This window comes from Prosopis cineraria, unplaced genomic scaffold (assembly GCF_029017545.1).
Source record: "Prosopis cineraria cultivar Desert tree isolate PC_DT_omini unplaced genomic scaffold, ASM2901754v1 PC5, whole genome shotgun sequence".
Taxonomy (NCBI): domain Eukaryota; kingdom Viridiplantae; phylum Streptophyta; class Magnoliopsida; order Fabales; family Fabaceae; genus Prosopis; species Prosopis cineraria.
The window spans coordinates 5,601,713-5,618,611 of NW_026555336.1; the positions used below are offsets into that span (position 1 = coordinate 5,601,713).

Genomic DNA, 16,899 nt, shown 5'->3' on the forward strand with positions numbered 1-16,899 from the left:
ATATTATAGGTGTTAACTCATCAGAACAAAACCAAGGGAAATAGTCAAAAGTTTAGGATTTCTATCCTAGATTTGTAAGCCTCATTTATTTAAGAGTTGATGTGTATAATTTATCTTAATAAAGCCAACTAAGAGATTGCATGTTTTTGCTTACTTGCACTATTTGATTCTTGATTTAAGTTGTATATTTTAGGCCATAGGTTGTATGTGAATTAAATATGACATCTAAATAGGGCCAAAATGTTTGTGTAAGTAAGAAGTGAATATATTTGTGAATGATGATGATTTAGATGTGGAATTACATGATTGAGACTCCTCTTGTCATTTTTTAGATTAAGGGGTTGAGCATTAAAAATGTATTATATATGTTATTGGATTGTTGTGGTGTATTACTTAGGTCTTATTAAGTCTATTGAGTATGATCTAAGGGTGGTTGTGAGCTTATAACACTTAGTTGTGATCTTGGATACCTTAATTATCTTTTGAAAGCACAAATGAGTGAGTTTGCATTTTGGTGTCCAACTTTTAATTAAAAAATAACTTGAATATGAAACCAGTGCCATTAGTTAGAGCTCGAAGAAAGCTTTCTGTAGATGCTTAAATTATCTCAATTGGACATCTAATTAAGAAATGGGGAGCATCAAAAATCCAGTTAGAAAATTTGCCATGACAACATGTTGTCATGGTTTTGCATTTTACACCGCAATGTAAAATTTTATGTTGGGTATATTGTACCATAATCATTGCGCTTGCTCTTTTGACCTCAATTTGATGTTATCTTGCCTTGTATGATATTCATGCTTTTATATATAGGGTCCCAATCTTGGAAGAAATGTGACATTAAGAGCTATTCATAGAAGTGATATACTATTAAGTTTTATAAGGGATGTAACCCCTATGCCTTGATTTTAGTTTATAAAATGGTTTTATAGCATTTTAAGTTTTGAAAAATTGAGATCCCATTTATGTAAGATTTACCACTTAGTAATTTACTTGGATTAGTCTTATTATTATCTCGATTTTAAAGTTAATTGTAGATTAGTAAGGAAGATCTTATAATATAAGGTCAAAAAAAAATATTAATGCACGATGATTAATGGGTTGTTGCATGTAAAGATAAAGATGGACATGAATAGCAAGATTTAGATTCAGTGAATGGATGGCTCACTTAATAAATGTCTCACATAATATGATAACAATTGTTTGAATTGATTGAATAGTTATCAAAGATTTTATTATATGATATTTTGAAAGTACAAAATCTCATATTTTTAAAGGAGACAGTGCTTACCAAGAGTGTTTTGATTGTAAGGATTGTTTTAAATTTTTTAAGGAAAATACTTCCTCCAATTCAAAATATAAGCCCTTTCTTCCAACAAATCTTAATCTAAATATTGGTAGTTGTAGAATTCTTTTTTTCATTTAACCCATTGTATTTATTAACCCAAACTCCTGTATGAATTATGACTTTCTTTCCCATCATTGGTTATTGGAATTAAAGGCAAGAAGGAAAAATAATATATATTTTTATGAGAATAAAGATTTTATTAAAATGTAAATTATTATTGAAAGTTGCTTATATTTTAAACTAAAAGGAGTATATATCTTAATAATTTTCAAGTATTGATAAAATTTAATGATTATAATTAATATATTGAGTAAGTAAACTTAAACCATTTACTATATTCAAATCCTATAAGTAGCATGTAGTAAAAAAGAAAATTTAACTTTTGAAATGAAAATAAAATTAAAGGGGAGTTGCGATCAAGATTTTAAAGATAATTTTTTCTTGGAACTATCATTTCACTCATTAGATTAAATTTGAATGGTGTGGATTTAACATTTTACAAATTTCTATATTTATTACATATATAAATTATTTTAGCAATTTTGATTTATTTTACCTAACAATTGAAATGAGAATTGAAGAAATCACTCTTAGATTTCACGCAAACAATTGAATATCAAAAAATTTTATCAAATTATACAAAATTACTTTGAAACCACTTTTTTAGTTAACAAAAGTTAACTGTTACTGCTAGATAATTGTTAATTATTGCTACTTTACTGTCAATTAATCAATTTCATTAATAAATATTCAGTAATAATTAATAATTTTAACATATCAAATTGACAAATTTATAGTAAAAGACACCTCAAAGTAACTTTACAACTTTTCTAAATTTAGATTGCTTGTGTGGAATTTAAGATTAATTTTAGGACAAGATTTATATATTTAATTTTATATACTTAATATATTTTTATTCAATTAAATTATGACACAAAGATTTCAATGTGTTAATTAATAACAAGAATTTATTATAAAATAAATAATTTATGAAAAAATATAGGTATCTTGATTTAATTAGAAACAAATATCTTAAATATCTATAAATTTTTTCCTTGATTTTATTATGAAAATTAGATATGTAAAATAAGAGAAGAATTCGATGATGATGGAAAAACTTTAATACTGATCGTTCTATAGCTCATTCACTTCCTTGGCTATGATATCTCATATAAAGATGGAAAATGAGCAGATTTGACTCATATAGGCTCTACTTTTAAAGACTAAAGCTCATAAGTCTAGTTATTCTTAAATTCATTATTTTTTAAAGTCTAACACTTATTTAGAGAATTCAGGGTTGGGCCATAAGCACATTTTTATTTTTATTTTTTGAATTTTTTAAAAATTAAAAATTTTTATTATAATATTTCATATTTTTTAAAATACATGTTACAATATTCAAATTAAAATAAATTATAGAAATTCTTATATTAAAGGATAAACATATATTTTAAAACCTAAATTTAATTTAAAAATTAAAAATATTTTATTTTTAAGGATAAAAATAAAACAAGCCTAAAAGGCCACCTAAGCCCAAGCTATTTTTTTTAAGGCTTATCAGATCCAAATTTTAAAGTCTAATTTATTTAAAAAAATGTCATTTTTTCAAATTAGAGCCTTTATTAAAAAGGGCTTGGCTGGCCCGCTAAGCTCAACTCCTATTCCTACTTTAATATTGGATTCTTTTTTCAGGAAATGAAGAAGAGACTCAAGGACTCGTTTATTAGCCTGAAAAGATTTTCTAGGAATTGAAAAGGAAAATGAAATTTTCTAGTCTTTAACGGAATAAATTTTTAGGCTCGAGGTCATGATTGGTATTTTCTTCGGCCAAAAAAACATGATTGGTGGAGACATATAAAAGGAAAAGTAAATTGAATCATATAACATCATTCGGTTTATATGTACATCTATATATATATAATAGAAGAATAACAAGCGCATCTCTATGAATGACAAGTGTCATTTTTTCAAATAGTACAATTTCAAAAAAGTCACATAAGATTTTATTTACAAAAATATTTTTAATTTATGAATATAATTTATTTTTATTCTTTCATTTCAGTAACTTCTTAACCCATGATCTAATAATTTCCTAACTCCACGATTCCTTTTTAGATATGGTTAGTTATTCAATATTTTATCATTTAAATTGTAAATTAATATAAATAAACAAATAAAAATTGAATTAAATTCGTATGACTTAATAAAATAATTACATTAAATTCTTTATATGTTATTAATTAATATAATTCTCATTTATAATTTAATTAAATATATATGATTTATGAATTGAGTATTTAATGGATATTAAGTTAAATTATAATATTTAAAATAAATATAACAACATAATTTTCTTGATATTTTAATTGTCATCTCGTGCAGACATGTAAACAATAAAATAAAAATCTTATTTATGAAATTCTTAATTTTCTTTATTTTTTTGATTCATGTATATAATTAAATTTAAATATAGATATTTATTTAGATTATTTATTTCGGTAACTTCTTAGCCCGTGATCTAATAATTTCCTAACTCCACGATTCCTCTTTAGATATGGTTAGTTATTCAATATTCTATCATTCAAATAAAAAATTAATATAAATTAACAAATAAAAACTGAATTAAAAAAACTACGAGCAGAGGTTTATAATGGTTTAGCAGATGCAGTTTTTAGAGGTGATACTCAGGCTTCATTTGTAGGGAAACGAGTAATCCTTCCATCTTCTTTCACTGGTGGTGCCCGTTATACAATGCAAAACTACCAGGATGCAATGGCTATTTGTAGATGGGCTGGGTTTCCAGATTTGTTCATAACTTTTACAGTTAATCCAAAATGGCCTGAAATGACTAGATTTTTGGAAGCTCGTCAACTTCGCATAGAAGATCGTCCTGACATTGTCACACGTATATTTAAAATGAAGATAGACTTGCTTATCAAAGATATTAGAAAAGAGGAAATTTTCGGAAGTGTTAAAGCAGGTATTACTCAAACTACATTAATAGGCTCCTTTTACTACTCTTTTTTAGTTTACATATGCATTTGTAATATGCATGGTTTATTTCTATTTCTTTCTAATATTTGTTTTCATGTTTTTATGTTACAGTTCTATATACAATTGAATTTCAAAAGCAAGGTCTTCCCCATGCTCATATTTTGGTTTTCCTTGCAAATAAAGATAAGTTATCTACTGCTAAAGATATTGACAACATCATTTCAGCAGAAATCCCTGATAAAGAAGCACAACCTGAGTTACATGATGTAGTGGTGAATTACATGTTACATGGGCCATGTGGAATAGCTAATCCTCATTCTCCATGTATGGACAAAGGAATATGTACTAAGCAATTCCCAAAAAACTTTAACTCTACAACAGTGATCCATGAAGATGGATATCCAAGGTATAAAAGGAAAGATAATGGTGTACATGTCATGAAGAATGGGATCCCATTGGATAACAGATATGTTATCCCCTATAACATAACTCTTTTATTAAAATATGGAGCTCACATTAATGTTGAAAGATGTAATCAAGGAGACTCCATTAAGTATCTTTTTAAATATGTTAATAAAGGTTATGATCGAGTTACTGCTGCATTCTATACTCAAGCAGATGATGTAAGTGAGGGTTTGGTTCATGATGAGATCAAAATGTTTTTTGATTGTCGATATGTTTCGTCATGTGAATCAGTTTGGAGGATCTTAGGGTTCGATATTAATTATAGAAATCCCTTTGTTGAAAGACTATCATTTCACTTGCCTAATCATCAAATGGTGGTATTTGAGGAGAATGAAGATCTACAAGATGTTATGTCTAGAAATAATGGGAAACCGACTATGTTTGAAGCTTGGTTCATTGCTAATGCTAAATATGAAAATGCCAAAGGTTTAACTTACTCAGAGTTCCCTATGAAATTTACATATCACAAAGATACTTGTGAATGGACACCAAGAAAAAAAGGATTTTCCATCGAAAGGATGTATTACACACCACCAGGCAGTGGTGAGTCATACTACTTGCGCATGCTTCTTGCAACCATTAAAGGCCCAACCTCTTACAAATCCCTTCGTACAGTGAATGGTGTCTACCATAATTCATTCAGAGATGCATGTTATGCTTTAGGATTGTTAGATGATGATAAAGAGTATACTGATGCGATACTTGAAGCAGCTTAATGGGCCTCAGCCAACTATTTGAGACGGTTGTTTTCAACCTTATTAGCCTGTAACTGTTTATCACGTCCAGAGTTTATATGGAGACAAATTTGAAAACCATTATCTGATGACATATTGTATCAACAGAGATAAATAACAGGACACCAAGGTAAATGTGTACATATTATTACCTGCATCTTATCATTACAATTCATATTTCTTTGTCTTTAATTTTACTTCATGAAATGCTATTAAAAATACAACATTTTACACACTTCTAACTATTTAAGTCCATTAGGTTTTCAGTTATTTGATGAAGAGTTGCAAAATTTAACCTTGCTTGAGATTGAGAAGCTCTTGAATGTAAATGCAAGGACATTATCTAAGTTTGGTTCTATGCCTTTGCCACAGTCATCTGTTATGGAATTAAGGAGCAACAAACTTATGCGTATGGAGTTGAGCTATGACAAAAAATTATTATCATCAGAATTAATTTGTTTGTTGAACAATTTGACTCCTGAACAGAAGAAAATATATGACCAAGTGTTATCTACAGTCAAAAGTAATAATGGTGGCATGTACTTTGTTTATGGCCATGGTGGAACTGGAAAAACATATATATGGAATACATTAAGCACCTCCTTACGTTCTAAGGGAAAGATTGTTTTAAACGTAGCTTCAAGTGGTATTGCCTCATTATTATTGCTAGGAGGTAAAACTGCTCATTCTCAATTTCGCATTCCAATTGCAGTTAATGAAAATTCAATTTGTAATATAAAACATGGTAGTCATCTTAGTGAACTGCTTATCAACACTTCCCTAATAATATGGGATGAAGCACCCATGGCTAATAAATTTTGTTTTAAGGCTCTTGATAAGTCTCTGAGAGATATCATGAAAGTTCAACAAGTAGATGCTGCGTTAAGGCCCTTTGGTGGCAAAGTTATTTTGCTTGGTGGTGACTTTCGACAAATTCTTCCAGTTGTGCGAAAAGGTAGTAGAGAGGATATTGTATTTGCTGCAATCACTTCTTTATACTTATGGAAAGATTGTAAGGTTTTTACATTGACTAAAAATATGAGACTATTGACCAATGCAACATCTAAAGATGCAATGAGAGTTCAAGAATTTGCAAACTGGATTATCTCAATTGGTGATGGAAAAGTTGACGACAACCATAAAGAAGCAGAAGAAATTACAATTCCAGATGAGTTATTGTTAAACCCTACTCAAGATCCTCTTAGGTGTATTGTTGATTCCACTTATCCAGAACTGCTACAGAATATACATAGTGCATGTTATTTCCAAGAGCGTGCTATCTTAGCTCCAACATTAGTAGTTGTTGATGAAGTCAATGAATATGTTTTATCTATGCTCCCTGGTGATGAAGTTTGCTACTTAAGCGCAGATACAGTTTCCAAACAAGATGAAATAGGAGGTGCTTTACAGGATATTCACTCGCCAGAATTCTTGAATTCATTAACAATGTCAGGAATACCTAATCATGAAATCAAGCTTAAAGTAGGGGCTCCTATTATGCTCATGTGAAATATCGACAAATCTATTAGTCTTTGTAACGGTACTCGATTAATTGTCAGTAAACTTGTCAGACATGTCATTGAAGCTGAGATCATGACAGGAATCTCAAAAGGTTAAAAAGTTTTAATTCCTCGAATGACTATTACTCCATCAGATGCAAGTTTACCTTTCACAATATGCAGATGCCAATTCCCTATTATGTTGTCCTTTGCAATGACGATTAATAAGAGCCAAGGACAGAGTCTCACAAATGTTGGATTGTACCTCCCACGACCTGTATTTACACATGGTCAGTTGTACGTTGCTATATCTCGAGTTCGTAGCAGATGTGGCTTGAAGATTTTAATTCTAGATGAAGAGGGTAAACCAACAAACAAAACCAACAATGTTGTTTATAAAGAAATCTTTAATGGTTTGACATAGATTCACATATAAGGTACATGCTCGAATTAAACCTTGCCTCTTATCTATCATCTATTAGTGACTCATCGTTAAATAATATATCATAAAAATTTATATATAATTATTTTATATTATGTTTTCTTATATTTGCTAATTGTTCCTTTTCAAATATTCAAAATTAACTTGCCAATTATGTTCTTTTATTCATATTCTTCCTTATATTTAACATCCACATAAAATTTTATCATTTGTTTCAGGAATATTTTACCAAGTTTTGTCGGTATTTATGGCTAGAGCTGTGTTCAGGTATTACATGAATTTTATTATCTATGATTGAACAACTCATTGATGAAAAAAAGCACACCATCATTTACCTCCCTCCTATATATATATATATATATATATTACCTCATGTTTAAATAAATTGTTGAACATTCATTCCTGTTAGATATATTGCATATTATATTAGATGTATTTCATTTGTGTATGTTATGATTTCATGCCTATATCTTTTGTAGTACACTCACATCTATTATATTTAGAAAATGTTTTCTACATGTATATTTAAATAAATGCATGTGTATATGTGTTGATTGAGTACTGATGTAATTCCAGTTTTAAGTATGGTCGAAAACTAAATATAGTCACTTTTCTCAATAGGAATTTGAATCTTGATTCATCACATTTTGAATTCATTTATATTGCAATTGTTTTATTATTGCAATACCATCATATATTTTAATTATTTTAAAATATATTTTTTATTATAACTTTATTTAAATAACCTCATTTAGTAATACAAGTTGAATTAAAAATTATTATAATTCTTATAAGAGGACCCGTGCATTGCACGGGTGAAACACTAGTTAATTAAAATGATGGGAATGAACAGTTGGGCGTATGATTTTTAAAGTGCTGGCAAATGTTTTAAGGTGAATAAAATAATCTCTTGATTTAAAATACTCAACTTTGTCGGCCTTGAAGTTAATATTAAATATATTAAGTTCCTAACTACTTAAAACCAAATTGATTTATAGGAAGGGGCTGGAAAAATAAATAAATTGAAACTTATTTAATTTTCATTGCTTTACTTTTAAACTCTCCTAAATTAAATAAGAGGTAGCATATGTGCAGTGAGGAATTCAGGGGAAGCAGGGTCAAATTGCTCCCATGACCCATAGTATGCAGCCTTCTTTGTAATAATGTTTGGTTTTATTTATAAGATTTGAAACCAATTTTAGCCCCCACTTTTAGATAAATTTCTATTTTTGGTTACCCCACATGATGGCTTCTAATTTGGTTATTGAATATGATCCAACCTGAATTATATGAACACGTTTGTATGAATTGGTGGAGAAAATGAATTACATTGATGCCAACCCATAAAAAAATGAATTATATTCCAACCTAATATGAATTGGTGGAGAAAATGGATTATGTTTTATGTTATACCAACATATGAAAAAATGAATTCCAACTTAAAGAAAAATGAATTAGTTAACCTAAGTCGTGTGGGTTGGCTGGCTTTAACCAATTTAAATAATTTTTAATCTTTTTTATAAATTAAAAAAATTATTTAATCAATTAAAATTGACAGGGTTCAAATTTTAATATATAACAATTTAGTTTAGAGATGTCTATCATTTGTTCTAGGAAGATAATTTTTATCAGTGGAGTCTTAAAAAAAATTAAATCTAATCCATACAACCCACATCAAATCCTCATAACATGATTCACATCATCTAACCTAAATTATTTGTAAAGAACAAAACATAAATTACAATATTTTGTAAGACAAAAATGAAACGCATCAATTTAACGTGGCATAATATTCATCACATGGAATGAGTTTGACTCTTTATTATATATATAAACTAGGTTTTCTCAGTTTATAGCTCCTTTAACCGACGGGTAAAACAATAATTCAATTCAGAAACAGCTTTCAACAGAAAAGCGTCAAGACCTTGCATCATTTCCATAGAAACGACTTTAATTTGAACTATACATACAATATGTCATCATTTTATATGATCATTTGATGAAATAGCTGGCTTGGTAAGAGTACTGTAAAAAAGTTCAGAGAGAGATGTTGCAGAGTCATTTCAAAAGTACTATTGATGCATCTTGATGAAAGCCAAAGACATTGCATTAAGTTCAAAGTACATGTTGTCATCCTCTGTTAAAGGAGACTCTTCGTTCCCATCATGGAATTGATCTTCACAGGTAACAGAAGCTTCCATGGCTGCGCTTACCTTTATACTTGCCGTGTTAAAATCTTGGGACTCGAAAGCTCTTATGGCGTCATCCAAATCAGAGAGAGAGTCTGAGTAAAGTTCAGAACAATCTTCCAAGCATTCCTTCGCATATTCACTGAATTTATTATTATTGTTGGGGTCCTTCAAAAGATTGGAAATGGTGGAAACTATGTTTGTTGCATTGGACTTAGTCATCTGAATCGACATGGCCACAAGATCTCCGAGGCTGGCTGGTGGAGCACTGCTCTGAGAGATCATGGCCTCAAGGCTTCTGACGCAGATATCAAAGAGGACGATCGGATCATTCTTTCAGGCCTTTGTGCAAGATTCACGAATGAAATCGGAGCCATTTGAGCCTTGAAAGAGAACCAAAATCAAAACGAAACTTAAAGGGTAAAAAGTGATTAGCTTCATTATTGTTCTGCTCCTTTCTTCTTCTTCTTCTCTTGTTCTTCTGGTATAGTGTGTTTGTGTATATATGGGTGAAATCTGAATTTTTTGTTGGTGGAATTTGAAATTATCGAGTCGTGTCGTTAAACTAGCAAAAAACACTAAATTAAGTTAGATATCATGCTGTGTTTTGCGGCATTACAGTTGTGGTTTGGTTTTTTAGATATGCATGCACGTAAGATTTGTTATAAATCACAAGAAAAATGGTACCGAATTTAACAAAAAGCTGAGGTGTTACTGATTTAATATTTTGACTTATATTAATTTCTCTCTTTTTTTCCAAAAAAAAAAATCATGATTGTGTCTTCTAAGTTATAACTTTGTTGCTGAATGCTCAAGTTATCCCAACGAACTTGGATTTTCCTGTCCATACATGTGTACACTCGACTAGCCTAATCGATTCCATATGAAAAATTAGATCCAGCAATTTAAGGGGTCAGATTTATTTGAGCTGGGATCAATTTAGATCAGTTTTATAATACCCAAATATATAAATGTCTAGTCAAGCCCAACACTAAACTTCGGACTTTCAGACATATTCAGTGGATTGGCCTGAATACTTAAATTATTAAAATTTATTTTATTTTTTAGTTAATTTTAATTTTTATTTTAAAAATTAACTTTTTTTAATTTCATCTTATTTTGATTTTATTTTATTAGTAATAAAAAAAGAATTCTGGCATTCAAGCTAAGCTGATTCAAGTACAACTTGGCGTAAATTTTTTCAAACTTATTCTAAATATGTCCCAAGTAAAGAAAATTATCTAAACTCCCAACCTTGATGCTAAAATTTTTTGAATTTGTTTGAGTTGACTAATCAAATCTAATCAGAATTACCAGACATGTTACATTAAGAAGTTGGTGGGACAGAAACCAAGCTGGAATACTTAAAAATTATCAATATACTGTATGTTATGGAGAACAAAACTAAAATCTGATATTACATATTGCAAATTTATCATTTAATTAATTACTGTTCATATTATTTTAATTAGGATGTGTTCATTTTTTTAAGCCAAATATGATGGCAAAAGCTGGGTGAGATATAGGAAGAGATTAAAGATTTGTTGATGTAATAAAAAAAATTAGGTTTAAGCCAATGTTATATATTTGAAGCTTCTCTGCAAGAATCACCCATGATATCTGAACTGATCCATTCGAACATACATACAGAATAAGCAAAATCAATAAGAAACTTGCATTTAAAAAAAAAATCTATAAGAAACGAGCTTCTTTATGGGTAATGGGGATGAAGACTCTGGAGATTTCAACTTCATATATGGGATGCAGAAGCGGATTATTGATTGGTCATATACAGTTTGGGAAATTTTTATATAAATCTGGAATATCACGTCTATTATTTAATAAAAACATGACATGTCATATAATTATAAATATAAATTGGTTTTATTATTGATAATAATAAAGATAAAAAAGATAAAAAAGATGTCATATTCCAAAAGTAAAATCATTAAAATAGAAATAATGATATATAATATTTTATTTGATTGAAATGATGGAATTTTATTAGGTAATCTACAAATGACTTGATGGGTTGGTTTAAGAGTATCTCTATATGGTCTCATGCAAAATTATGCATCAATGCCATTACTGTTCTCTGTTACAATATTAAGTTCCATTATTCATGCTGGAATATTAATCACTCCTTTCCATTTCAAAAAAAATGGAGTAGCTCACCAACTTCAAAAAATATGCTGCCTATTAAAAATTCACACATGGACCCGATACATCACATATATCATTTATTTTCTATCTAATAAAATTGCACCAATTCAATAAAATAAAATCTTATATGTCATTATTTTTAATGACTTTATTTTTATAATAAAATATATATTTAATTTCTTATATTTTTTCTCCACTATCATTAATAAAAGAATCAATTTATATTTAATATCATATTTTCATTAGATGAAACATGGGTGACGTGGTGCATGGATCCATATATGGATATCTCATTCCACCGATCCAAAATTTAGGCATTTTTCCTAATTAATTTTAGTTCAAAATATAATCAATTTATTATTTGTTAAAAAATATTTCTTTTTACCCATTATATTTATTAATCTAGATTTTTGTATATTTGATTTTATGACCTTCTTTTCACTCATCAAAAATTAAAACTAAAGATAAAAAAATACTATATATTTTTATGAGAATAAAAATTTTATTAGTATGCAAAAGAACTATTTATATTTTAGAGCATAAGGACTAAGGAGTATCATACAAAGGATTTAAAAAAAAAAATTACCAAAATTATCTCTAGTTGACATTTTAGATGCATTGGGCAATATTGGAGTACGGGCTAGACTCTAGAGTGCTTATTAATAATGGGCAAGATATGGCCCATGTAAGGAGCGACCTATGATGTTATAAGAGACTTGATCTATGTATTATGAGTCTCTTGTAGTAACTCACGAAAGAAACCCAAACCAGTACCAAGAAAAAAACAATTATTTGGAACGTTTTTTTTCAAAAATAGAGTCGATGATTCAAGCCAACCTGAACTTGTTCAAAAAAAGTTAAAGTTGGGTTTAACTATATGAGTTTTTTAAAAAAAGTAGGATACTTTAAGCCGATTTGAATAAGCTCAGCCTGAATTAAATCCAACTCGAATAAATCTGACAGTTAAGATTTCTAGCTTTATAGATATATAAATTTAGTAATTTTGGCCACCCGACGAGCCATTTCGAACCCAATCGAAAAAAGTTAGGTTCAAACTTCACTATATGAGCTTTTTAAGAGAATATGATATTTTAAGTTCGATTCAAATACGACTGGCACAAATTAAGCTTGACCCAAATAAGCTTGCCCCACCTGAATTACCAATTCTACCCAAAAAGAAAGAGAGAAGTGAAGAAAAAATGGGGTGGTAAAGTAACATGGTAGTCCTTTTCCACACCATATTAATAACAAGGTTTTAAAAATTAGACCAATTATTAAATCAAGTAAGGTATCAATTTAAGGATTAATGATTGAACCATAATCAAACTATTTATAAATAATTTAATATTTTTTAATAATATACATATAAAAATAACAAAGTATATCTTCCAATGATTATAAAACCAACATTAAATTTAAAAAAACACTCAACTATTTTTTCGCCAACTAAAAATAATATAAAATATTCAACTAAATGTAGTTAAGTTTATAAATCATTCATACTTTACCATTAAATTTGTTTGAAAAAAAGTACCTGTTTATATAATATAATATAATTTATTGTTGTTGTTGCTGCTGCTGTTATTGCAATGACAAGACTTCAGAGGAATGGCTACTACTTTTAGGAGGAAAAAGCTAATATCCCTTGCTCCCTTTCTATATTTCAGAGAGAGAGTTGGTCTTCTTCCTTATTTCTCTTCGTGGTCAGTTTGAAAGATTGAAATAAATTTGTAACATTTTTCCTCCAATGATTGAAGCAACATGCAAAAGATAATGTTTATAGCAAAATAACTTCTCTTCTTGCATTTGCCCCCCTCAAATCTTTCATTTCTCCATATTTCATCTTTTCTCTAAGCTTCTCTAATCTGATTTTTTTTTTTGCTTTCAAACCAAATTGCTTGAACCTATAAACCAATATGTTTTCTCAATTTTTGAGGTTTGTTAACTAGTTTATCGATTCTTGACCAATTTGATTACCTCCCAATTATGTGACATATTAGACCGGACTAATGATTGGTTTCCGATTCAACCGGTTAAATCGGCTAGTCCAATTTCTAAAACTTTGATCAATAACAAGAAAGTTAAAGAAGTAAAGGGGAAAAACAAATGAAAAAAAGAAGTACTTAATTTTAACAATATTTATAATTGGTGTAGATATAGATATGATTTCTATACCAATTTTATCTATACCGGTTGTAGATACCTAATTTAACCAATGTAGATATCCCCTTCTATAATAGTGAGTGAATAAGCAAATGAAGATGAAAAGCACAACTACACTAAACAATGAAAAGCACAACAATTTTGTTATTTAGGACCAAGTCAAAATTATTGCACTTACAATAGACTTGAAAACTATTGCTTAAAAGTATAGGCAACAATTTTCAAGTGATTCAAATGTAAAGGTTGCTTATTATTTGCTTGAAAAATTGTTGCCTCAAACTATAAAAATAAACAATATTTTTTTAAAAACCTATTGCAATGGTTTAGAAATGTTACTTATAACATAAGATAGACAATATTTAGGAATTATTGTAGAATTATTAAATAACTCAGATTTAATATTTCAGCCTACACCTAGGATTCATGAAAGGATGTGGTGACTCTAATCAATCTTTCAACATGACTTTTAGATAATGTAAAGCAAAATAATACATATGTGTAGATAGTTGTGAAATAAATTTTTGAATTTATCTAAATAATAAATTAAAAGTTAAGAGAATAAACAAATAAAAAGTATACAAAAAAATTAAACTAATTTTTTATATGTAGTAAAACAACAAGCAATAACTCTTAAATGTTGTGAAAAAGAATATTTAAAAGGCAACCTTTATATTTTTGTTACTTATTAGAATAGAGAACATATTTTAGATGTTGCAATGAAAATACCTTTATAGGCAATAGTCTTTATGTTATCTATTCAAAAAGTTTATTTTGTAACATTTCAAAATTTAATTCAAGATTAATTAAGTTAATTAAAGGTAAATGAGTAATTTTAAATAAATATTTAGATATAAATAATTTTAGTTAAAAAATTATTATTTGGATCTAACCTAGAATAAAATCCAAATCTTAAACTATAATTTTTTAAAAAATAAAAATAATAATAAATTGTTATTATTATATAAAAAGAAGAAGAATAGGGGAAGGGGGACAGACGTTGGTGTGTGCGTGTGTTTAGTGTACATTAAATAAAAAAAATGAAGAGGGTGGCAGGCGGATGGATTTAGCTTCTCTCCTTTGAGAGAAGCCTACTCTATTTTTTCGTCGAGGTAAAGGCTTAATCTAAACTATCCAGATTTAATATTTTTAAAATAAAAATATATAAAATTGTAAAAAAATTTAATAAATATAATTATTAATCTGACAGTTTAGATTTAATATAAATGGTCTAAAATTAATATTAAAATTTTTAATAAATTTAATATTTTATTCAGAATATATTTACACTATTCAAACTATATCTGAGAAGTTAATTTAAATTTTTTATATTAAATTTAGATCATCTAAATTAAATTTAAACTGTTAAATTGATAAATACATTTATTAACTTTTTTATAATTTTTATTTTAAAAATATAAATAAAAATAAAAATATTAAATCTGAACAGTCTAGATTTTTCTTTGCCTCAAAGGAGAGGCAGGGAAGGCTTCTCTCTAAAGAGAGAAGCCGACTCCAAGGTGGATGGCTTTCATGCATTAGGTGTATGTGTATTGAAGAAAACAAAGAAGAGAGAATGTAGTGTGAATTATCATGTGAGACCCACACCTTTTTTTTTTCCCTAAAACAACACACTTTCCCTTTTCATTTCATTTTCCTTCCCTTTTCTCATTCTTTCTTATGCAACAGAGACAACAAAAACAGAGACAGCAAGTGCAACACCTGCAACAGAGCTAAAGTAGAAGATAGGGCTTCATAATAGGATACTTCAGATAATATTTTAAATATTTTGAAACTAGGTAAGTGTTTTAAATATTTTTCTTTGTTAGTTTTTTTCACCTTGAGTTGCAGATTTTGAAATTTTTAAAAACCTAGGATTTAAAAGAAAGATAAATTTTTGATGAATAAATCTAGTTATTGATGTTGTTGGTAGTGTAATAAATATTTTAGAGTATTATTTTATTGATAGAATTAAAATTTAAGGCCTTTGAGCTTATCCTTAGATCTCTTTGGGTATATTTTTAGTTAAATTTGAAGATATAAATTAATTTATTGATGTATAAATAATTATATGAGATGAGAAATAAATTATTATGGCCGTAGAATAATGATTCTAAACTTGAAATCAAGTTTGTAATTTTTGAGTATTTTTATGTGTGAATTTTTGGAATAAAAAGGAAAATTTTGATATTAAAAAATTATTTGAATAATATTTTTAGCCAAACTTCAATGAAATTATTGTGAAGGAGACTATTGAACCAAGTAGACAAGTTTAAATATATAAAATTAAATTTTAGAATTGAAGAGGCTGAGACTAGTCTTAAAAAATAAAATAAAATAAAATAAATATTTAGGTGTTGAAATATGAGTGAAAATTGTGTTGATAATATTAATGATACATTGGGATATGATTAATTATAAATTAATTTCCTTTTGGCACCATTCAAGCTTTGGAAAGCTTTGAAAGTGTTGTAATTTAAGGAGTAACCTTTGACTCTCAAAAGTTGAGGTAACCGAAAAAAAAATTATTTTATGCATTTGTGTGTTAATTAATTATTTATGTTGGTAAAACAAAATAATATATATATATATACTTAAATTTTGAAATGGTTGTTTGTAATGCATATGTGGCTTTATTGAAACCTTATGATTTGTGGACCAATTTAATTGTGACTTAGTGTAAGTAATGAGATTGATGGTTGATGATGATGTGCATACTCTTGAATATAAATTGTGGATTAATGCATAGTGATGAATTGTATATGAGCATGTTGAGTTTTATATTATGCTAATGTAATTTTTTTGATAATATAAAAATTGATGCAAGAGGCATAATTGAAATATCATGATTCTTAATGCTTGTTGAGCAAGAAAGTTGATGAGCATGTGGGATAATTTTGAATTA

General features: G+C 28.0%; 3 protein-coding genes across 3 annotated transcripts; 2 read left to right on the forward strand and 1 right to left on the reverse strand.

Annotated features, from left to right (window-relative positions):
• The first annotated feature begins 4,099 nt into the window (after positions 1–4,099).
• LOC129311499 (uncharacterized) lies at positions 4,100–5,523 on the forward strand. The gene is made up of 2 exons (XM_054953830.1): positions 4,100–4,328; positions 4,454–5,523. The coding sequence occupies exons 1-2, from the start codon at positions 4,100–4,102 to the stop codon at positions 5,521–5,523; spliced, it is 1,299 nt and encodes a 432-aa protein (XP_054809805.1).
• Positions 5,524–5,898: 375 nt separating this feature from the next.
• Positions 5,899–7,050, forward strand: LOC129311500 (ATP-dependent DNA helicase PIF1-like). Its single transcript, XM_054953831.1, has one exon. It carries the CDS (start codon positions 5,899–5,901, stop codon positions 7,048–7,050), a length of 1,152 nt encoding a protein of 383 aa, XP_054809806.1.
• Positions 7,051–9,554: 2,504 nt separating this feature from the next.
• On the reverse strand, positions 9,555–9,956 carry LOC129311501 (putative invertase inhibitor). Its single transcript, XM_054953832.1, has one exon. The coding sequence runs from the start codon at positions 9,954–9,956 to the stop codon at positions 9,555–9,557; it is 402 nt and encodes a 133-aa protein (XP_054809807.1).
• Between the last annotated feature and the right edge of the window lie 6,943 nt (positions 9,957–16,899).

Coding starts and splice junctions, on each gene's coding strand:
- LOC129311499 (XM_054953830.1), top strand. CDS start 4,100: ATGCAAAACTACCAGGATGCAATGGCTATTTGTAGATGGGCTGGGTTT. Junction 4,329..4,453: donor TTTCGGAAGTGTTAAAGCAG/GTATTACTCAAA, acceptor TTTATGTTACAG/TTCTATATACAATTGAATTT.
- LOC129311500 (XM_054953831.1), top strand. CDS start 5,899: ATGCCTTTGCCACAGTCATCTGTTATGGAATTAAGGAGCAACAAACTT.
- LOC129311501 (XM_054953832.1), bottom strand. CDS start 9,956: ATGATCTCTCAGAGCAGTGCTCCACCAGCCAGCCTCGGAGATCTTGTG.